Source organism: Anarhichas minor, unplaced genomic scaffold (assembly GCF_050575085.1).
Source record: "Anarhichas minor isolate MPS153535 unplaced genomic scaffold, ASM5057508v1 ptg000051l, whole genome shotgun sequence".
Classification (NCBI taxonomy): domain Eukaryota; kingdom Metazoa; phylum Chordata; class Actinopteri; order Perciformes; family Anarhichadidae; genus Anarhichas; species Anarhichas minor.
The window spans coordinates 3,551,578-3,576,326 of record NW_027466497.1 but is presented as its reverse complement, the minus strand read 5'-3'; the positions used below and the strand labels follow the sequence as shown (position 1 = coordinate 3,576,326).

The 24,749-nt window shown below is 42.8% G+C and overlaps 1 protein-coding gene across 1 annotated transcript in view; it reads right to left on the bottom strand.

Annotated features, from left to right (window-relative positions):
- Positions 1-418: 418 nt before the first annotated feature.
- LOC142972075 (retinoic acid receptor beta-like) overlaps positions 419-24,749 on the bottom strand; it is an 87,201-nt gene continuing 62,870 nt past the window's right edge. The window contains exons 4-8 of the mRNA XM_076112869.1: positions 20,371-20,531; positions 11,637-11,813; positions 7,122-7,326; positions 2,453-2,611; positions 419-732 (exon numbers count right to left, since the gene is read on the bottom strand). Coding sequence (XP_075968984.1) covers positions 419-732; positions 2,453-2,611; positions 7,122-7,326; positions 11,637-11,813; positions 20,371-20,531 — 1,016 coding nt within the window. The remainder of the gene's footprint in view (positions 733-2,452; positions 2,612-7,121; positions 7,327-11,636; positions 11,814-20,370; positions 20,532-24,749) is intronic.

Sequence of the window (24,749 nt, the reverse complement as noted above, 5' to 3'; positions counted from 1 at the left end):
GAGTAAGAAAGAGAGAGAGAGAGAGAGAGAGAGAGAGAGAGAGAGAGAGAGAGAGAGAGAGGAGTAAAACCACTTATCAAACTCCCGTCATGCAGATAAGAATTTACACAGGAGACCTGAGGAGTATCATCTCTGGCGGTTTGCGAGGGCCACGCCCTTCCTGTCACAGCCCCTGTCCCAGAGACACCACGCCAAATAAGAGCTGAATTCAGAATTATACACAAAGCACTGATCCTTTTGAGGCCTCCGTGTTGACCTTTTCTTTTTTTTAAGGAGGGAATTTCAGGAGAAGAAGAAATAGGGCGAGGATATAACGTAATACCAAGCAAAGGAGTTGGGGTAGAGGGGGGTTATAGGGGGTCGGGGGCCTTGCCTGGCTGTTCCTTTTTTGTGCCAAGGAATGTCATAGAGAGCCTCCTTAGGGCTCGTCGCTGGGCGGCGTGGCCGCAGCCCCCTCGGTGTCCAACGACTCCGGCGACTCAGCGGCAGCGGCGTCCTCGTTGGGGCTGCCCTTACTGCTGGGGCTGGCCCCCCCCGCCTCAGCCGAAGTGCCGCTGCTGCTGCTGCTGCTGCTGCTACTGCTGGCTCCGCTGCTGCCACTACTGCTACGACTGCTGCTAGTGCCGCTGCTGCTGCTGCTGTCTTGGCCCTCCGAGTTCTCCAGCATCTCCTGGATAAGCGGCGGCATCGAACCTGGGATCTCCATCTTCAGAGAGATGACCCGCTCTGCTCCTGACGAGGGCAAAAACGTGAGGATTAAGACCGGAGCGTGACAGTTCGTTCTTGACGTGGTCCACTTACTAGCTATTTTGTGACCACATCACGGTCTTCATCATGATAGTTGACACGTCAACGTTACATGTGACTGTACTTTACGATCCCTCCCTACTGAGGACAATCAACATGATTCCTCTGGTTAAAACTCTTGTGTAGAAGAATAAAAAAGTTAAACTGCAGGGACCTCTATATCAACTTTCTGTCAGTTATTTGATGTAGTGCACTTTAAAAGAAGTGTTAAGCTGCTTTAGAGGACACCAGATAAGGAGGAGAAAATAAAACAAAAGAGTAAAACCAAGAAGAATTGATACTTTCAAAAACCCCAAAGGATTAGGAGACAAATACAACCAGGACAAACAGTAAAAGCATGAAGCAAGAACATAAGCTTGTAATGCAACCAGATAGCCCGATGCAAGATCACAAAAAGGCAAGTTTAAAAGATGGGATTTATTATTATTCCAAAGTCAAGGGGCCAAGGTCTGCAGAGGAGCACGAGGGCCTTTGAGGATCATAAAGTAAACTCAGGCTATGAGCCAGTTCACGATGTGCTTTAAAAGTTAGCTTCAGAAAGTTGAAATCAATAGGAACTTGCAGGCAGCCAGCTGAGAAGTTAAAAGCCGAGTAGTGTGCTCGCTCTTCCTGTTCCTTGTCATTCTTATGCTGCGTCAGCTGAGGAGGACCGAGAACTCCACAACACAACTGAACTCATCTGGCATGAAATGGCTTTATAAAGTTGTTTGCCGCGACGTGCCGCACAACCTAGTTTGTGTGGTTACTGCACACTGAGGCCTTTAGCATTCATGTAGCCGCATTTCAGCTCACCTGATGAATATAAGTGCAATATTCTCTCTCCTTTTAGCTCTGTTTTGGTCTCCACTAACTCCTGAGAAAACGTATCTGGCTCTTTAGCTGCTAGATGTTTCACGTTCTTCACCAGCTAGTCGCTAACCTCCTCGGTAGGAAGTGTAGCCTACACACAGTATGTTGTTAATGCAACACTTATTATCTTATTCCAGACACACATTAGAATAAGTGAAGTTAGCAGCTGAGACTTGAATTTCTTTTTGAAGTAGTGTACCGATCATGTATTTCAAGATAGACGTTAGAGCATTTTCCTATATATTGACTTCATCACACTTTCTTGGATCCAGCATCTAGTGGCCATTACCTGAACTGCAGCTTGATACACGTGTCTGCTGCCTTGAGATGGACAAAAGAAGAAGGAGGATAATATACAAGAATTGTGGTTCTCGTGGCAGAACACGGCTGTGCGAAACCTCAGTGTGCATCAACTGAAGCACTTGTGGCTCGTCTAGCAGCGTCTGAAACAACTCTCTGGGAGCAGCTATTTCGGGGACACCTATTTCTGGAAGTATCATAGTCATTCTTTCCTTTGAAAATTCCAGGTGACTCACAGGTTGAGCACTGAAACTCTCCTGTTTTAATCATCAGTGCAAAAACAGTGTTAGAAAACACCGACATCTGATGATCTGCATCTTAAAACAATTCACTTTCACATGCTGGATTCCATTTTGGATCCATTTTTTGCCACAGTGAACGTTTTTAATTTTCTGATGCTGTGATTCGCGCCTCTGACTGGCTTCTTCTTCCATAGCAAGAGTTGTCAAGGCAGCAGACATACATACCATAACTTTGAGTTGATATCCCCTCCTACCTTTAGCGCTGATGCTGCGCAGGTCTGTGATCTTCATCAGGGTTTTGGGGAACATGTGCGGTTTGCTGGGCCGACGCTTCCTCACGTAGATCTTCAGAGCTTCCAGGAGCGGTTCCTGGAGCTTGTCCACCTTTGAGGGCTCCTCCAGGTCCTGACGGTCTGACACACGAAAACACACACACACACACACACACACACACACACACACACACACACACACACACACACACACACGCACACAAACACACAAATCAAGTCAGACTTAAGGCTCAGCTATGACAAATCCATGTGTTGGCTTTATCTGATGTAGACAAGCTAGAGGCTAATACATGTATCACAGCATGAAGCCGGGTTTGATTAAGAAGGAAGAGTTTATCTCTTTGTGTCAACTCATTTGCTGCAGAGAAGAGACTGCAGAGATGGTTACAATAAGATAACTAAAGCAGAAAACTAATTTGAATCCTTTCTTTTCAGTCGCAGTGTTAAGCTCTGATAACGTTTTTTTTTTAAAAGTCTCACACAGCAGGGAAGCAACAACTGAACGCATTCAAACTAATCAGCAGACGTGATATTCAAAGCTTTGCATCTATTCACAGACCACATTTCTGCACTCAGTGATTATTAGGAAGACTCGTTGAACCAGCGGCTCTCCTCTCTGATCCACCATAATCTTTTTTGGACCTTGTAGTTGGCAGTTTTTCTTTTTGACTCCAGCTTTCTTAGAGTCCTTGTGCATTCATTTTGTCAATATATTTAATCTGCTTTTATTATATATTGTATTCAGCCATTGGCAACGTGGAGAAGACCAAACTTAATTTGAGTTGTACAAGATAATCTCTCTACTATTGACAGAGTCCAGGTGATTACACAAACCTGGCTAACTGTTGCAGGTGTGTGCATTTTAAACTTCCCTTGAGGCAAAATAACATCTTCAAGCAGTCCTCACAATAGCATAGTGGCAGGCCTGCAGTATAGCACTGTAGTACTGTAAGGACCTAAGTAATCGCTGACATCTGAGCAGTATCCGATATCTGGAAGAGAAAAACAAAGGAGGCTGGTAGTGTTACAGACCGACTTCCTGTTACAACTTGCCACGTTTGTACACACTAAAGTTTTCACTGTGAAATCAAGGATTATTAGACGACGCGGTTTACGCAGCGCTCACCTCTGGCTTCAGCGCAGATTGCGTCCACGCTTTGCTCGACACAGCAAAAAGCTGCCGTGGCCAGTTCAATGAACCAATCATACCTTCACTCTAAATGTTTGCGCTTTGTTATATGACAGTTTCCCTAAATATATACCATAACATAATACCGCTTTGCCAGTCTAATAACAGCCTATTATTCATTAACAATATTGCTCGCTTGTGATGGTGGTGGATTCGAAGTGCGATGCTCGTTGTTCACTGTCCGTGGTTCTGAAGTGTCTGTCCCTAATAGTAGCTTGGCTGTGTGCTGTCACGACGTGTAGGCTTCATGGATGTATTATGGCAGGCTTACATGAAGTGTTGTTGGTTTTGTGTGTTAGGTGGGGTTGGCTTTGCACCCCAGCACGTTGTGAACACATCCCGCTGAAGTGCACACACAGTTTGTGTGATGATGGGACTATTTGTGTGTAGGATTTGCATTTTGCTAAAGAAATGAGCTGCTTTTTGTTTTGCTGTTAGAGATGCTTTTTGAATTGCTTATGCTGGAGTAGTGTCTTAATTAGTTTTTTCAGAGCTAGAATTGTCATATAGCCTCACTTTTGCAGTACTTCACAGTGCAAAACTGGCTTCACTTTACTCTCGTGTGATCCTTCGCAATTGAGTCTTTTGTCTGATACTCACGATAAGAGTCTTCAGCGGTCCGAGTTAGTCCAATCAAGTGCGTATCTTCCAAAGTTAGTGCAAAACTACCTTTTTTTTATTGTAAGCTTCCTCCACAACTGAGGGAATTGTTGGTTTAAACAACAGTTAAAATGACAAACTAAGCGGTCCTTAAGTCATCATATTATCAGTCACTTATTAAGCATACATGCCAAACATTAGCTTGTTTGCTGCTTTTCTCTGTTTGACTGTAACCTGTAATATTTCGGGGTGTTTGACTGTTGGTTCGACAAAACGAGACAACTGAAGACGTCACCCTTTGGAGCTGATTAATTGTGATTGGTAATATTTCACTGTTTCTAAACATATGGACTACAGGATTAATTAATAGAAAAAAAGAATATCAGCAGGTAAAATACATGGTGCAAATAATTGTTGGTTACAACCCTTCTTTAGACAAAGTAGACTGATGTTCTCGCAGTTTTCAAAGTGACAAGAGACAGATAGATCGTTAGACATGCGAATGGCCAGTAACACATTGAGGAACACGCACTACACCATGGAGCCACGAGGTGGCAGTGTGTGCACATGAGATCAGCTGCTGCTGTGTGATAATGGATGCAATCAAAGGTGTGCACTGTCCATGGATTATGCAAGAGCCTGTAATATTTGCCAAGCCTCTGGGGATTGAGTATATAAATATATATTGCTGAATGAAACCCCAGCAGTGAAAGAGCCTGAGCAACAATGACAATGAAAGGTCGAGGGGAGAGAGGAGCATGGTAGTGGGAACGGTGTAACTTGTGGTGGACATACAGTAGGGCTGGGCGATATAGGTCTTTTACATCACGATATAGCATGTTTTCTGGTAATTCAATAAATAAATAGTATCCATGAACACATGGTAAAACCAATTTTTTGTATACTCCTCTGTGACTTAAGTACTTGAGAAATTAACATAACCGTTTCAAGTGAACCCAACAACCCAAATGTGATATTAATTAATAACAGCTGATGCATTTTACAGGACAGGTGGCGGACATCAGGGTCCATAATAATTCATATACTGATTGATCTGAATGAACTGTGTGTTAGGTGTATATAACCCACTGATTATTATATCACTGGTTATAATAACTGAGGTTAGAATGTGTAGAAAGTAGTTTTCATGACAGATTTGATACCTGCTTTCTTTACATTCGGTGTCATTGCACTGTACGTGTAATGGACTTGTAGTGTCTAATTACTATCCGGGGAGTGCACGGCTTCTCCATAGATTATTTTCAGAACATAAAGCGTCGTCCAACTGAGGTTAAAATGTTGCCATAATGCAGGTCGGCTGCTGGGTTTTCCACATTGATATAGAAAGAACGATCAAAGATAGGCATTTTCATATCGAAATGTATCGTTATATTGGCCATATAATGTACAGTAAAACTTTGTGTGTGTGTGAGAGGGGGAAGAGGACAGAGACTTGTGTGTTAATGTGTGTGTAGCCTGACATGAGGGAGTTAGTCATGCCTCGGGTATCTCCGTGGAAAACAACCAGAGTGGGCTTATTTCCTCTGGGAAGGCGGTTCAAACATCTCACTCAGCTCTGACGCTGTTGTGACATACCTGTACGTCACCGCTATTCACCCTCCCCCCCCCCACACACACACCCATGTTTGGCAGACGGGATAGTGCTTCCTCACTGATGGCAACCTGTGGTTGACCTGGTTTCAGACTCCTGTGGATTCTGGCTTACTTTCATCACAAACTGGGCTGCACTCAATAATTATCCGGAGGAATGAGTACGGGCTGACTGTGTTAAATGGAAAGCAGTCAAACATGGTTTGGATGTGGAGTCGGATCAATTTATTCATTCCACTTGATGTACTCAAAGATTACACTATCAACTCTGTTTATATCTTTAAATCAGAATTTATGCTAAATATATGTTGTAATTCAGGTATAACATACAGATTTGATTTAAATTGTATATTTCTTAAATGTTCACTGTCCGTGCATATAGCAGATTCTTTCCATATCGGCAATCAAGTCTTTTCAACTTAAAGCAAGTAGATGTAACATTTGCTGAACAGCTGCCACATTGGCCACAAATGAAAAAAACCCCATCATGTCCCAAGATTCTCTTTAATCAGTTCCTTTTAATTGGTGAGCAAATTTTATTTGGTGAGCTGACAAAGCAAGTGGGGTGGGACCACATACAGGAAACAACAAACATGTCTCCTCCTGGTGAGGTTTTTTCTTCTTTTTTTATATTCATCTGAAATGTTATGTAACAGAATATCTATCCAAAGTTTGCTCGTAAAAGTAAGACTGCAACATAGAGCAAGGGTATTTGATTGCTTATGAATTTGTCTTTTCATTAATGAGAGAAAATTGGGTTGTATCCTGTTGAAGTTCTTGCCTGGCCATCGTTCTATCTTTGCCAACAGCTGTGACACAACACAAGAAGAGCCTAATGCCTCAGTGACACGTCCTTTGTCCTTTGTCCTGCACCTCAGCTCGTCAAACAAGCCACCAAAAGAACATCACGTCAGGTAGCTAATTAGCTCGTCAGCTGTAGCACATTGAAAAGCTTTAGAACGTACCTGCGAAGGTCGACGGCTGTCTTTTCACTTGCTAAATGATGTGGTTCTTATTCCTAAACAACACTACCAACACTAGTTGTCTCTCCCTGGCCCTCCCAGCTCAGTTGTCAATCAACCATGTATTCATGTTCGCCCACTCAGAGGCTTGGCGAACTTTCTGCTTTATCCCCAGAGACCTTACTTATTCCTTTCCTTAACAAAGCTGCTCTCCCCTTCTCTCCCCTCCCCTCACTAAATGCCCAGCGCCTTGCCCCGGCTCGCCCACCTCCGGAGATGAGACAGATGGCGCTGAGGAGGCCTGTCTCCGTGTCGTCCATCTCGATGGGCAGCAGCTGGTTGGCAAAAGTGAACACCAATTCGGTGAGCGGGCCGAAGCCAGCGTTGTGCATCTGCGTCCGGTTGAGAGTCAGCCCATCTGAAAAGGTCATGGTGTCCTTCTCGGGGGTGTACCGCGTACAGATGCGCAGGATCTGATATGGAGGGAAGGAAGGCAGGGAAAAGATTAGTCAGCAGGGATTTAGTGTGCAGCAAACTTTAAGTGATGTACAGTTGGGCTTGATTTATAGAGTTTGGCTTTGAACATCTTTAAGTTGAGCAGTTTTATTGCAAAAACTGACAGATTGAGTGTCTACCTAAGGCTATTGTCAGTGTGGAAAATGTTCCAGAAAAGCACTAAATCATCAGTTGCCAGGTTGTGAAGAATCCCTTTCACTGTTTGGACCATATGGCCATGTACTTTCCGAAAAGGGCTGCAGAGGATCTGCGCGGAAGTACATTTATTAACAATTTATTCATCAATTATTAATGGATTTGAACCAAATACAAGAACACAGAACAACTTAATTGTTTATAACTCATCTATAAAGCATGAATAAATTATTTATAAACCATTAACAAAGCCATTACTTAAGTTTCAACAAAAAAAACCCCACACTGTAGTTTCATTTGCATTCTTTCTGCCCTCTGGACTTCCTCAAGATCAGAAAGGTGTATTTTTGATGTTAACAAGACTAGAGATACAGTCAGTGATATCATCCAACTTCTACTCAAATTTAACATCACAAGCTGTAAAATACGTAATAGGTTCATGTTTTTAGAAACAGTTTTAGTAAAGGTAGCTAACCATACAAATTCTTTATTTTATTTCTCCAGGTCTTTGAGATTTTGCCTTCACCACTCGTTTGTATTGAATAAATAAATAAATGTAATGCTGCACTATTCAATAGTTTTCTAATAACAATTGATCACAGAACTATGTGTAATGTCTAAGGTGTCACTCATGGTGACAGACCCAAAGGGAATTATCACTCATGCAGCCTCTTTTTAGTTCGTTTTCCTGTATGTTCCTTCCAGCAGCAGGCAGCTGTTTTCATTGAAAACGATCTGATAAACCCTGCTGGTGACAATATATCAGGTGATATGTTTTCAGCTTTTTTACATAGCCCCCAAGTGGCCCAAAAAGATCAGCTAATGTAGCTTTGAAAGTGAGACAATATTGGTAAATAGGCTGTGTAGTTTCGGGTGGACCAACCCTTTAATCAAAAATGCACAAAAAACACCATTCTTTAACTGCTGTATCACTGTAACCGCACCAATGACTGATGATAACCTGCTAACCTGGGCAGGTAGACTCTAGAATGAGACTCTTAAGTCCTAAACAGGCTCACAACAAGTTTATAATAAAGAGCAGCAGAGACAACAAGCATATCCAAAACAATGACCTTCCTCACGCTCAAAGAAAATAACCTTTGAGTCTCCTGCTGCACTGCATGTGTGTGTTTGTGTGTGTGTGTGTGGTGTGTGTGTGTGTACACCTAATGAAGCCACTGATGGTGGATGTGAAGCCGACAGTAGCCTTTGAAGCTATTTGAGTGGGCTGGCTCTGACAGTGAGTGGCAGGCGTGTCTGCAACATGAAACAGAATAAAACATGGCTACTGGCGGTGACTCGCACCGGCTGGCCAGGCCTACGCTTAGACACACACACACGCGCACATATATATATATATATACACACACACACAGTGTTTGATCTTTCCTCTGACACTCCCTCACACGGCCCGTGCACAATATCTACGCCCTTCACCATAGAAATGTGCTGGTGAGCGGATGTTGATGGCTGAGCGAGAGCCAGAATGTCATCACAGCCGGCCTTCAACTTCTCACCTCTGCGTCCCTGGGAGTTCCCCTCCACTGCTTTGTCACTTGTGACAATGTGACTTATAGCCAATACAAACTCCAAAAATCCATCTATTAGTATGGCACTGCCACTGAATCTGAGCCAGACACACACACACACACACACACACACACACACACACACACACACACACACACTGAATAACAAATAGTGTACGTACAGCAAACTAATGCTCACTTTCATCAGCATTCATTTATCCAGGTTGTGTCCGGATATGATTAAGCTACTTTGCATTTACAACTCACATAAATATGCATCTTCATGCATAAATCCTTGATTTTGCATTCCCTTACCAAAATGCAGATGAACCTGGATGTCACTTCCTCTCTGTCACTTTAATGACACATACACCAGGCTGCAGGGAGCATTTACCATTTTGTAAAAAGGTACCTTTTATAAAAAAATGTATGGTTAATAAATAATTCCCTAATACTTATACTAGCATGTTACTTGAATATATCAGTAATAAGCCAGGAAAAATAATAACATTTGGGTTGCCAAGTTGTAATAAATCCATTTCGACTGTGTTTATCCTTTGCTGTTTTTTTGTCATGCTGTTGCAATAACAGAGAGGCACAGATTGCAATTTTCTTGGCCGATTCCAATTTCTTTCAAAGTCTAAACCTGCCGATTCCAGACTAACTGTTTTAACCACCGTGTTTTCTGTTCGTCATAAAGAGGTGAGGAGAACAAGAGAAAAGAAAACTGCTATATTGGCTCAAAATGTAAGACAGCTGTTTGGAGAGAACGTGTTTGGACTACAGCATGCTGGCTGGTTCTCCACAGAACTATTAGCAACTGACAAGTGAGCAGCTGCTGCGAGCTCCATCATTATGCAAAAACTGCAGTCTGTCTTTACTTTAACTAGTTACACTTCATTTAGTCCAAAATATAGAACAAGCGAGAAACAGACGTGGCAGGTTTAAGTACCACCTTCTAATAAGGTACTCATTATAAAGTTTTTATTAGTTGTAACTAAAGTCTGTATACTGTTAACAAATCATTTCATTATGCTTTATAACTCAGTTATAAGCAATTGATGACGAACATTGCAAAACCCGGCTCCTCTAAAGTAGTTATTCTCAATGGCTTATAACAGAAACTGATTATAAAGCATTAGCAAATGATTTATTAATTATTAATAAAGCCATTAGTTACAATAATAGAAACAGAATGAGAGTAAAGCGGACATTCACGTTCAAATCAACATAGCAGGATGGTCGGAGTGTAACTTTGCCATTGCAAAGACTGTGACCGTAGTAGTGGACTAAAAAACAATCAAGGTTTAGCGTTCTACTCATTTTCTCAGATTACTGAGATATTGAAATTGAATAACTAGAGCCAGGCTGTTTCCGCCGCTTTCAACCTGCATGCTAAGCTAACCTAATCGTCTACTTGCTCTAGCTTCATGTATAGTGTACAAACATGTGTGTGCTATCTTCAGCTTTAGTGTGCTGGACACACTGGGTACCTTGTTACCAGGGGGCAACACTTCGGTTCTGAAAAGTGAAGACAGTGTGGAAGTCTCTTAAACTTGCAGTATTTCTAATTGCCAGCAGGGGGCAACTCCTCTGGTTGCAAAAATAAGTTATATTGTAAAGATGGCTAAAATGACGAATTATTGGCTTCAAAAAGGAAGTCTACAAACCAATGGGTGAGGTCACGGTGGCGACGCCCACTTGACAGTCTACGCTCGTTGTTACTACAGTTAATAGTGTCATAGTTCTGTCAAGTGTTTAAGCCAGCTGTCTAAAGCCACCCTGGGCTCAAAACTACTATTGGGTGCTGAACTGTGAATTATACTCCAGGTCACAAATTATGACCAGATGACACACAACAAGCCTGTCATCACTTTCTCTTCCTTCCTCTCCCTCTGAGCAATGAATGCTAATCAAATCCCCCCCCCTCCCCTCCAACAGCCAAGCATGCATGAGGGAGACAGAAGAGGAAGAGAGGCAGCCATTTGCCTTTTTTTCTTTCCATCTCATTACTGCGGCTACATTAGTACAGTACATTGCTCCACTTAACTACTCCTAAATAACAAACAAACATTCAGCCGCGGCAGCCGGCCGACTCTGCAGATATTTCTGCATCATTCTGCATCTGTAGATTAGAGGCTGAAAAATGTTCCTGCGTGCGTATAATCTAATCTCCGCTACAGACAGCTACTCCACGTGAAGAATCGAGTTGACTGGCACGATCAATTAATCGGATCTTCCTTGCGCCCATTTGGCCAGCTGAGTAGGTCATCCAATAAGGTTTGGGGATTGGTCTAGTGAGAGCAGGTTCAACCCACCAGTCCCCCAGAGATCCCAGGCTATCGACTCGCCACACATTCAAATGAATTAATGGATTCTTACACAACCAGGAACAACAGGGAAAAGAGAAAATAAATATTAGAATAAACTGAAGTTACCCAGAGATGATGCATGCCACGTTTTGAGATGTCTGCAACAATGCTCTAAAAGACGTCATTTTGGAAATTAATTGGTAAAGAAATTGATGTAATCGTGTAACCACTTCAACAACAGTCTCATCCCCGAAACAATAATGCCTCCAAAATAAAAGCACCAACACCCACCAGAATGTCCAGGCAGGCAGCTTTCAGGAGCGTGATCTGGTCCGCGATGGTCAGCGCTGTGAAGCCAGGCACTCGTTTGGCAAATTCCACGATCTTGATAATGCACTTGGTGGCCAGCTCGCTGAACTTGTCCCACAGGCCCAGGTCCAGCCTCACACGGTGGTCTGCACTCGAGTTCTGCAACACATACACACGCACACACACACACACACACATATTCAAACCCACACGAACAGAGAGCCAGGCGTCAGGCGAAGAGGCAGCTACTTTTGTCATTGCACAGACTGCTGCTAATGATCTCCTCAGTGCACCCTCTTCACGCCGCATATGTGTCACACTTACATACAGTAAATAGGCTCCATAAGACCTGAGCTCTCAAAAACACACTGGCAGGATTGTTGTTGTGAATACGCTGAGCTGAGCCGGGTGGCCGGGCCCTGCGATAATGAGCGTAACAGTGTCAGTGGGATGCTTCGGCAATGATGGGTTGCAGAAACGGAGCGGTGACAGGTAGCACGGAGCGGTTTGAAGCCGGAGGGGCCATTAATACAGCTATACGGTCCAGAAGAGCTCCACAAACACTGGAGGGGGAGCAGCGATTGGAAGAAAGCCAGGGAGCAGTGAAGACATATAGTGCAATGTGCAGAAAGAGTAAAAAGTGTAAGTAAAAGTGCTGTAAGACACCAGAGAGGGGAAAGAAAGAGAGGAAAGTTAAGTATGTGAGAAAAGAGAGGCACTGTGGGAGGGAGGAGGGAAGAGAAGCATGAATGCTGGGAGTTCTTCTCATGATGCGTGAGCTAGGGGGAGATTGATGCATCAGTTTGTTGGCTTTTGATTAAAAAAATCACACGACAGCCGGTGTCATCCACCTCTGATGTGTTCTTTAAATGACGGTGATTATTTTGGATCAGATGGAAACATGCGTCTGCTCATGGATGAGAGACTCGTGCACAAAAACAATCTAGGTTGATAAATAGCGCTACAGTTAGGAGGGTACGTATTATGTATTTTTGAGTTTGGGGTGAACTTTCCCTTTAAAGTGTTGGCAGGGTTTTGGTCTGAACCCTGTCTGGTCTTCTGACTGACTGTTTTGCGCCCCCATTGGATTTCTTTCTTTTTTAAAATCTATGTCACTGTGTTCCCAGTCCTCAGATAATAGCAAAGTGAAAATGATGTTATTATCACCATCACAAATGATGGCCCAAATGCTGAAAATACACCCAAGTTGAATGAATTTGAATTATCCTATAATTCCAGCGTTTAGATGCTGTCGTGATAAGGACCCAGTTCTGAGTGGAACCCTTGCAGTACTTTAACTATTTTTGTCATTACAATAAACAAATGGAACTTAATTCTGCAATGTTGTAGCTGCTGTTAAACACTTGCGGGCTGCATCTAATGATGTTTTTTCAGTTATAGATTATTGTGTTTGGTCATTAAACAATTCATTAAAAAAATATTGACTCATTTAGTCTATATTGTGTGATGAAATAGTAAAAACTTATGACAATATTCCAAGAGCCACAGGTGACAAAGTGGAGTAATGAAGAGGCTGATTTTCCATTCAGGCATATAATGTTCAACCTAAATGCTTCCTGAAGAAATGTAGTCCAGTCAGAAACAGCAGTGAGGCCACGATGAGACATCCAAACTCTCCAGTAATATCCCACACTGATGATTTTCCAATTCTTTTACTCAAACAGACTTTATTTCAAACAGAGTGTTTTTGAGTGAACATCGACCAGAGCTGCTCTGAGTTTGAAAGCGCCAGGAGGAGAAGAGGAAGAGGAGAAAAAGAGGGAAAGAAAAGGCCATTCGAGCAGAAGACGGTGTGATGGACAGATTCAGATGCACAGAGGGGAGAATGAGCAGCAGTTGGGGAATTGTTTGGGTGTAGCGGGGGGGGGGGGGGGAAGCCGTAGTGTGCCGTCTGATGGTGGGGACGGAGCATCTGATGATCATTTGTTTGTTTTCTGATGGTTTACATGAAATAGCCCATCTGTTCCACATGAGTGAGTCTCCACATGTAGCAAGGACACAGCACACACACACACACACACACCAACACAGGGAGGAGAGACGGGTCTTTACCGAATCTACTGTGTGAACAGGGTGGACAGCAGAAAAGCCCAGACAGGACCAACTTGTGTTTGCGTTGACCTTTTAAATTGGATTATTGTTTTTAGGTGTTTTTAACAAAACAAATGTGACCAAGATAGTGACTGACCAAAACATGTACAGTGCTCTCTGGTGGACAAACTGTATCAGAGACGCTGTGTATACACTCTAAAAAGAAAGGTATACTAACTAGAACTGTATAGGGTGTTTCAGTTTAAGAGAACCTGTTTTGGGTTCCTGGTATAACCTTTTATAAAGGTTCCACCTTAAACCCTTCCAGAGGGTTTAACCTAGAGCCCAACATCAAGGGTTAAAACTAGACACATCTGTGAAAGGTTCCACCCAGAACTCCCTATGAGAGGTTCTACAGAGAACCCTTCTATGATTTAAGGTTTCAAACCATAACCCTGGAAGGTTATATCCAGAACCTTTCCATCTTCTAAGGGTGGTAACAAGAACCCATCCAAGAACCCTTTTGTATCGCAAGGATTTCATCTACAACCCACACAGGGGGTTCTATAGAGAACCCTTTTTACATTCCCAGGGTTCATCTAGAACCCTAAAGGGGGGCTGATGTGATGCAATGCAACCCACAACAATCATGGTTCACAATCTGTGAATTTGTGTGTTCTCTTTTAAAACTCACACCTCCAACTATCCTTAAAAAAAAGTTTTCATCAAAAAAGTTTTCTTCAAAAGCAAATGGTTCTGAGCAGAACCTCAGCCCCTCAGGTTGAACCCTTACTATAAGAGTGTAACTGACCTCATCCATACCTCTGCTGTTATTTTACTACAATTCATTGTCAGGTATCAGCTATAGCATAAAAGCACTAATACTTTATATCATGACCGTGTACCAGTCCGGCTCTAGTGCAAACTAGAGTGTTTGATACATCCCCCCCCCCCCCTTGCAGCATACAGTACGTGTTTTTATAAGACTCCACTGCTTCCCCTCTTTCTGATTTTGCAACAAGGCCAGAGCTTCAGCAGATAAACAAACAACAAAATTAAAATTGCTCTTGACAGCATCAACAAGGTTTATGCCGCGGCCCGGGCCTGCAGGAACATTGTGATGTGTTAGGAGTGTACACAGTATGATTCACAGGCCCTAAGAGATGTGGAAACAAAGCCTCCGTGCTGCTGTAATTGACTGTTACACAGCCTTTTATTTTCAGATCATAAATTCATCTGCAAAGATACAGAGTGCTTTGTGTCTCCGAACAAACTCCTTGGACATTTAGGCTACTCTGTTTTTCAGTATAAACAACTGTAATGAAAAAAAAGTCAGCGGCATAAAGCAAAGTGTCTCCAGCCAGACTGGATTCAGAGACGGAGAGAGGAACGTGCTCTCTTTGTGTATTTTAGCCAATATTATTGACACAACCTAACGTCAACATTGTAGCTTGACATTTCGTGTCACGATACCAAAATTATGGCTTGGATACATGCCTGCCTGAAATATCTCGATGCTGAAACAATACCTCAACAAAACCCTAAAACATCAGGAGAAGTTATGGAATAATAGATGACAGAACGTGGAACTTCAAATTCTTCTTCTTTTTTGTTCATCAATTAATCAAATTAATAAAAAAAAGTCAATGCAAGGCAGTGGAGGGTATGGAAAGAAGCTATAAAATAACAGGAGTGAACTATTTTATCATAGCATGGTCATACATTTTAACATGCAGGACGGGACAAAGTCTTAGTTTAAATCTCTCCATCTTCACATGTCACACTGCAGCTTATAACAGGATAAAATCCTTCGCGAAATGCTCTGAGTGAGTTTAGTTGCCCTCTCACGGGCAGCAATGCAATGTACTGTATATGTCTCGGGCTTTTATTGTGAAAGGTAAGAAAAGTGAAGCTGTAATGCCACGCTGCTGCCGTTAACAAGGTGGGAGCAATAATGAGTTTGCCATCTTGGTTCGGACCACAGATCCTACGTGCTATTGTATATTAGTATAGTATAGCAACTTATAACTTGTATTTGCAGCGTGCACACACACACACTGCCCTGATGTTGACGCATCATAAATAGGGCTCTTATTAAAACAATGTGACTCTTAATGAATTGCTAATAATGAAATGGGGAATTGCAGAGTTTTTGACGGCAAAGTATTGCAATACTTTCCAAGTATCGGTATAACGTGAAACACTGATTTGGTTATATCTGACTTTCCTGCATTTTTGGGGAAAATGAGAATAAACCTTGCTTTCAGACTTCTCAGTTTTAAAGTGAGTTGCATAAGCAGATGAATAATAAATAGAAGATACAGACAAAAATAGCATTACATAACTGAAGTATCAAAACCCAGACAAAGGGAATATTACAGCTGGACATAAATAAGAAAATCAGTCTGTAGCATTAACTCAAACTTTAATTCAGATCTTTTTTTTACTTTTAACAGTCAAACCAAGGGAGCGAACACATGTCTACCCAGCAGCTTTCAGAAGAATACAGCAAAATAAAAGACAGACTGTGAGATTTCTAGTCACAGGGGTGTTATGTAATCTCTCTAGTTATGCTAAATGTTGTATAATTATTCTGTGCGTCATTCTCGTCAGGGTAGAAACAACAGCAACAGCATTCAGACCAACAACTCTACACTGGAACTGGGCTTATTCCAATGAATCACAGTAACATTGAGGACATTTTGGAAAAAAATTGAGCACTCAGGTTTTTAGAAGTTCACAAGTTCTTGTTCCAAGAAGGTCTCTAAATTTCTTATTATCTGAATTTCATATTTAATGTGCCATTCAATTGAATTAGTGTTAACTTATATATGTCTAAAAGCTTATTTTATATTGCCAGGAATCATATTTTGGTGTAGAAATACAAAATAATGTATTATCTATGGCCTAAAGTTGTCAAATTTAAACATCCTAAGCCTGAGAAAACTGGAATCTGCCTTTAAAACATAGACCATGTTTAAGTCTTAAATTGTAGAACGTAAAGTTTTTCCATTTAAATTTGATAAAACCGAACTTTGAACATTGAATAACAGATGACATGATCTCTGGACAGCACACCGGTTTTGAGCTGACGAAGAAAAAGGACCTGGTGGGAAAAGTGACCATCTAATATGACATCCTCTACTGAAAATCCAATATCTACTTAATATGTTGGCCAACTTCAACATCGGTCTAAGCCAAAGCCCCGGGAGCTCTTTCGGTGTGAGAGGGCTTGAATACAGCAGCGACCTGCAGCCACACTGAAGTGACTGTGGAGACAGCTGGAGCAGCCCTCTGCCTCACAGCACATCAATCCCCCGGAGGTTGTTACTGCGAGGCAGTTAGCACCGCGGCTGCTGGACACTGTCACGAGCAAACAATCTATTGTGGCCACCCGCGAGAGACAGAGGGAGCGAGAGAGAGAGGGGGATATAAAGGGAGAAGGAGAGAGAGAGAGAGATCATTTAATATGATCTGGGGTTAAGTGAGAGGCACATTAGGGCCGTGCTTAAATCACGGACAACGAGCTGCAGTTGACACAACAGCACTACGGACGCACATTCCACAGATTGACATCCGATTTGATGGGGAAGGAGGAGGTGCCGAGACATGAGTGTTTGTGAGTGGAGTGTGTGTGTGTGTTTGCACAATGCACATATGTTGGGGGGGGGGGGGGGGAGGTGGCTGATATTAAAGCAACTTATCTTGCTCTTCCCTCTGGGTGGAGAGGGACAGGGAAGAAAAAAGAGGGAGCTGAAGAGGAAGGAGGGTGAGATAATTCGCAGTTGGATTTTATTTATTTTTTTAACACCCCCCCCTACTTGCAATCTCAGTCAATTACACAAGTCCCATAATTCAATAGAGCGAAACAAGTTAGTTGCCGGGGAATTCTAATTTCATTTAAGAACATTTATCCAAAACAAATTTGACAACTTGCAACATTAGAAAAGAAGCTGGCGGTGTAGAAATGAGCCCTCCGCGGTACATCAGCGGGCTCGTGTGTACAGACGCAGAGAGGGAGGAGGCAGTAAAAGCAGCCAGCACCTGTGACGAATAGCGATGGCGGACAAACTGTAATGTGGCTAATATCTCCAGGCCCGGGCCGCGTACTGTACAAGCAGCAGCCGCCGCTGCCTGGAGCCGCCGGGGGCCCGCCGAGCGCTAATGTTTTATTTTGTCTTTGAAACTGCCCAGCTCGTTTTTCATCACCATCACTGTCAATGAAGCGTTATTCATTGTCGAGCTAAGCCCTCTCACTCGCGTGGCTATCTCCGCTAACCCGGCAATGAACTCCTAAATCACCGCAGACTAGGATTTGAATATTTCACCACATAATTGGAGCTTTAACCTAATCTAGGGGCGCGGGAGCTCCTCTTCTGTTTCCGACGAGGAGGACTCAAAAGGCGCATCAGGATCCAATCGCTTGTAATAATGAGGAACTTCTCACAGTCTGTGAGCAAGCATAATTACCACTGATCCAGATTAAGGCTTTATCTGAGGCCCGACTGCCACTCCAACAAACAGCAAACACTGGTTTATATCCTAACCAGGGAGCAAGATTTCTGCTATTATGTCCTACTTTTTTTTTACAGCAGTGGATTTTTGCCTCAATGCAGACTGTTTATTTTGTAAAAAAAATCATTGAAGTGTCTCGTGGGAGAGGGAATGGGATGAGGGTGGAGTAGAGAGGGGTTACAACGATTAGGAGCTTTGTGTTGGGAGTGAAAGGGAAAAAAATACAGAGTTATGGAGATGGGAGCTTACTGTACACTGAAACGACAGCAGCAGCAGTGTACAGCTGCACACAGCGGAAAGCTAATAGCTCCTCTCTCTGTAAATTTGCTCCGTTTTAGCATCTCTTAACTATCTCCGCTCCGAAGTGTATTGTCAGGGACTGAATGACTTTCATCACTAGAACAAGAGATCCATTACTGCGCATTGTGGCTGCTGTGTATTTTTGTATAAACAGTATTTGACATGATTGACAGGTGTCGTGAGACTAGCAGCGCCAAATCATTAAACATGCACCACCCCCCCCCCCCCCCCCTTCCGCTCTCACACGCTTCCCTACAGAAGACTGTTTGTGCAGCGTCGGTGTCAATCACGACACACTCGCGCCGGCTGTAATCTATATGTAAGTCATCTTTAAAAACAAACGCATTTCGACGCTGTCAGCTCCCCCCCCCCCCCCTGCACAATGCTGCCACACCAACGTGTCAATCAAAGCGCCGCTATCTCCGCCGCCTCGCTATCAAGTCATCAGCCGTCCTGCGGCTCCGACCGTTACCCCTGTCAAAGCGTCACAAAACTCCGCCGAACGAGGCCTCGCTGCGTCAAGCGCTCGCTCTAGAGGTTTCTCTTCGACATTTGCGTGACCTCCAACTTTTGCACCCAGTCATGACGACGAGTGCGGGAGGAGAAAGAGGAGCTCGTTGTCACTCAGATGAGGGGGCTGTACGGTTCCCTTTTTTTTTACAGGGTCGGCCGCTTTGAGGCCGCACAAGCGAGGCCTGGCGTGTCCGACTGACGGGACTCTTCTTCAAGGTCCTGCGTGGATTAGCATCCCCTCGCTATCTGGCCTTTCACGGGTTGTTAGTTTAGCGCCGACGTTTGAGGGTTTGAGGGAGGTTCAGGGACGGCACAGACCTCTCATCCTTGACGACGGGAGATGACGGGGATAATAAACCCCTGATGAGCATTCGTAACACCCATCTTGGCTCCGTCGCACATTAGTGCACAAATATGTCACTTCCGCACCCGTTTTGAAGCACATAATGATTAGCTGGAATAGCTGCATTTATTCAATTTTTCAAACATGTCAAAAACTAAAGGCTCGAGTTGGTGCCAGCCTCAACCAGACTGATGGGCAGCTGCCTGGCTGGCAAGTATTTCCAGGCGAGGGTTTGAAGTTGGCAGCGGCAACGTCTTCCAGTCCTGACAATCTCGTTTTATTATCTCCTCTCACTGTTGCAACATTTAAAAACTGGGGTAAACACACCCTGTTAGTCCCAATACAGACAGCGATACCTGTGCTTTGGGTATCGGCTGATGCAAAGTACCAATTTGATACCAGTGTTTACTTAGTAAGCTGTATGCCTCACTGTGTGGAAGAGACTGGGGTCCTTCTTTTATTTGTCAACAGGCAACATCAGGCTCGACTTAAACGTTGTCACTGATACCTGATCCAGCTTTTTGAGTCAGTATCGGCCCGACATCTGATATTAGTATCAGTGCGTCCCTAGTCTCACCAGAGGCTGGAAGTCATAGCGTGTTAGCTGCACAGTGCTATTATGATGCATGTTTTTTTTTTTTACTGCCTCTCCATCAGACTTAATGTCCAATCCATAGCTATTGAGAGAAGAAGAAGAAGAAGAAGTGTTGTTGGGGAGGATTTGCTGTACAGTCAGCAGTCTACATCTGTGATCTCGAGGTGCATTAGAGGGGGATTAAGAGTACAGTAAAATAAATTGATTACCATTATGAGCTCTGCACTTGCAGCTAGACCGGATCAAAGGCGCATACGGTGCCGTTGGCGAAACAAGGTCAAGGAGTCAAAGACACGTTGTTATGTCTATGATTGAAAAAGAAGTGCAACCAAAGCTGAACACTTTCTTTAATCTGCTGCATAGATCTTGCAGAAAGCACCACAGGACAGTGAACTCACCGTGGTGTATTTGCCAAGCTGGCAGAGGGAGGGGAAGGTTTCTTGATGGGCCTTACGAATCTTTTCAATGATGGTCTCCAGCTCGGCTGTCAGCTCGTAGCTCTCTGCCAGCTCCAGCTTTGGGCTCTCCTTCTTCTTCTTATTCCGGTCATTTCGAACAGCTGAAGGAGAACAAAAGATTATGGATTAGCGTCAACAATGACATGCACAACGTGGACTTGAAACAATGTGAAAGGTAACAGAACTTCTGGTTACTTTTAAGAGATGCAGCAAGTTGTCAAGTGTAAAACTGAGAACTTACATAAGCACAAAAAGTTTCTGGCTGCAGTCGACTCTGTCAGCTCAACCGGTCTCTGTCAGCTTAGTGCCGCTGGCAAAGTCTCCAAAAAGGAGGAAAACAAAAGTGTCTGAAAACTCAGGCGCTTCACAAATGGATCGTTTGATTTTTGTGGCTCCATTAATTAATTTTGTTAATCAATGAATTACCTCAGACCTATTTTGGTGCTCTTTTATGTTAAGTTCAGGTCTAAAGAGCGAACTAATATGACACTGGATGTACGTAGGTTTGGTTTTAAACGTCAGAGGGGCAAAACAAAGTCTGGGGTAAAATTTGGAGCAACTTTTTAGCAAAATATAATTTGTCGCTGGTAAATAAACATTTTAATAAAATCTCCAAACGTTCAAAGGTAGGGTGAGTATGATGTGATTAATACAGTGTTACTGGTGGTTTCATGCTGTTCCACTGATTGACAGTTGGTGACTAAGCTAACTAACCAAGCAAACAGGGATGTAAACAATATATGTTTTATATTTCTTCCAAAAACTAGCTTTACAAATGTTTTATGAGGAAGGAAATGCATTCAGCGTGTTTATTAAGCATCAAGGACACACACAACGCGTTATGGTGAGAAATGTGTTTCACTGTTTAGTGATTGAAGTCGATCTAGATGAACACATCTACTTCTATTTACCATAGGAGCTACAACAAAGCCCAGGTTGTTGTGTTGTTGTGCGTGAAGTGCACCCTGAGAGACCGGAGTCCGCAGAGTCCTTCGCTTCATTAAGTGCAGATCTTTGAAGTCTGTCGCAGCAGGAGACTCAAACAATCCGACCAGGTTTATTACACAACACGCAGCGTGATCGTCCCAACATCGCAGATCTCCGATCAGCTGCACGTTTAGAATAATAAGGAGCGGAGCCGGAGAGAAAGAGCTGGGCTCATTGTCAGCGCTGAGACACCCAAGGGACCTTCCTTGGCTGACAACACAACAGACACATCCTCTGCCCTAGTTTACAATAAAGCCCTTTATATTTACGCACTAGAGCCAACTCGTGATCCCATATTGCACTAAGATGGTTGAATGGGAAAAGAGGATGGCAGCTGAATGCAGGTTGGGGTTTAATGCTGGTGCAGATATACAGTATTGTTATGTGACTGTGTAGAGCCCCAAGGCATTACATTTCATTTAGATTATTATTCAAATGTATTAGTATTTTTATGGATCAATGGATCAAATGAATGTGTAATGTGAGTCACAAAATTGTATTTCGCCAAATAGAAGATAATATGCTGTCAGAAATTCCTAATATCTCTGAATAGGAGGATGACATGAATTTGTTTTCCCTTCCTGGCTGTTTGTAATTAAGGTCTGAAATAATGACATAGCAAATACAGCAACACTCGTGGCTCAGCTACATTTCCTAGTAGCATTTGGTGAGCGTGTAGCTACAGAGAGCCGAAGTGAAACTGGAACTTCCGGGTTCTGTTTCAGAAGTAACAAAATCTCATTCAAAATCCCATTGACATGAGTGAGAACTCAGCAGTATGTTGTGTGGGTCACGTCACATGTCTTGAACGGTAGCGATTTGAAAAACAATCCATTCCTTTTTTTCGCTGCCTATAATGAACATCGTTACTCATCAGCCTTAGACCTTTGCTGGCTTAACTTCACGTTTTTTATTTCTATTTTTTTTTCAGGGGCAATACACATTCATCAACATGACTGTAAATATGCCGTTCGGCCGGACGTTAAAATTGGTCATTAAACAAACAAATAAAACACTCAACATATAAAATTTGAACAGGAGAAAGCAAAACATGAACAGCTGAGCAGGATTACAAAAAAAAACTTAGAGGAGTAAGTCAGCATTATGCGAAGTAGGACATCTAGAAAACAGGCAGTAAATACAAAACAATGTTAAGCGGCACAAACAGTTAAAACATGAAACACATGACATGAAATCACATGAAATCACATGAAATCACATGACATTACAGAAGACGGGTAAAACCAGAAGGAACGCAATCTAACAAACAGACAAGAAGCCAAGCAAACGAGCAGGATAGCTCAGCAGGAGACTGAACAGTGTCAAAGATCTGAGACAGCAGAGATTCAATAATAGTAGACAGATGATTAGCAGCCAGCTGGTGGACATAGTGGAGCATTTAGCAGATAGAGAGACATATTTTTGAGTTGGTGGAGACCAAAACAGAGCTACAGGCTAATAAGAGAGTGAGTACTAGACTTAACATCCATCAGGCGATCACTAACACCACTCCAAATGAATGCCAATGTTGTTCTGTGTCTTCTGGATCTATAGGCAACTGTTTGCAAACACTTTTAAAAGGTTATATTAAGTCAGTGTTGTGTTTATAGTGGATTTCACTAGTTTAAGTGGCCAAAACAATCGATCAATTCCGATTCAAGTCATTTCTATGATGTGATAAAACATGATTCAGTTTGGCTTGTCAGAAGCATCGCCATAATGAGTGTTAAATCCTCTCATTTCTATACATGCTCATGTCTGCTGACCTGATAAACAGTGTCTATTTTTAGAGTAATGCCATTAATGCACTCTAATCTCGCAGTCTCAAGTACTGATGTGTGATCAGGGATAAATCGACAAATCTCCATACAGCGATATGATCACAGCTGTTCTCCCTGGAATTGTTATTCACCACATCTAAATACGCTGAACCAGTTCAAATTGCATTGGAAGAAAATCTTTCTCAGGGTTGGAGAATGCAAATTACACAATGTTACGGTAGAAATAAATGTATTAGTACCCACATGGTGGGACTCTTCTTACAAATTGTGTTTGATTTACTTATAGTCTTTGTTCCAAATGCATATGAACACTGCAAATGACTGCATGTTGACAGAGCGACGCTAACTTTGTTTTCAGTCTTAGTGCTAAGCTAGCCTTAGCGTATCTTGGACCTTTGTCTGAACTGGACGCAAAGAGAACGAGAGAGAGAGACTGATATGATCTGACTCTGGGTAAAATGAATATTTCCCAAAATGTTGGCATAACTTAAAGAGCTGTAGCAGACTGCTTATCTCCTGATGCTAATGCTAACAACCAATCGCTACTTTCCCACCACCACCTGCACTAAGACTAGACTTGACTTGATATTGACAGATTATAGCGCTTATCCCCATAATCAGGCATTAACCCTCGATGGGTTAATGCCTCGTCTGCTTTACCAACAAGGCTTTATACCCTTAAACTAGTCTCTCCTGATGCAATCAATGCACATAATTCAGTGAAGATACACAAATATCATACATACAGCTGGGATCCAATCAAAATATGTCAGCAAATGCACACAGTCTGCCAGCCAGATCGGTCACAGCCAGGAACTCCGTCCATATGCTGAAGATGTCTGTTTAATTTTGACACATCGGGACATATTACACCCATCGGGACATATTACACCCATCGGGACATATTACACCCACGTCTCACATCACAGCGGACCAACTCAAAGCGTCAACATGAAAGAGGAGTTAAATCAAATGTTCTGTTCCAGAGAATCAGACTGAATGTTTTGGTCAGCCATGGCCTCGTGCAGATTACTGTCACTGCTGGGAGGCGGACATTAATCACTCCATACATTTCGACCCACATCTGTGACCTCTATGTCCATTATATGAGAGTATGTATATGTAAGGGACGTTCCACTGCGTCAACTGTGATTATACATTTAGTAAAAGCAAACTTTGACAGTGAGAATGTTAATTAATTCATCTTAAAATGGGATTCAGATAAACGGTAGCCATGACTGAATTTAACTAAACAAAGACTAGCGGGATACTGGGCACACACTGGAGTGTTAGCATCACTTTTTACTGGTGATTTGCTGCTTCGCACCTGGCAATGCTAATCTTTATAGAGGTAAAATGAAACCAGCGATGGGAGAACTGATCCTCACCGTGTCTTTTATCTTGGTTTTATAGTGTCGGTGTGAGGGCAGTGGGAGGGGTTTGACTGACAGAGGATCGGGAGCCTTTGGGCCTCCTTCAATCTGCTGCTCCACAGAGAAAAGCTGCTAACACTGAACACAGCAGCAGCAGCAGATAAAGCAGGTAGGGAAG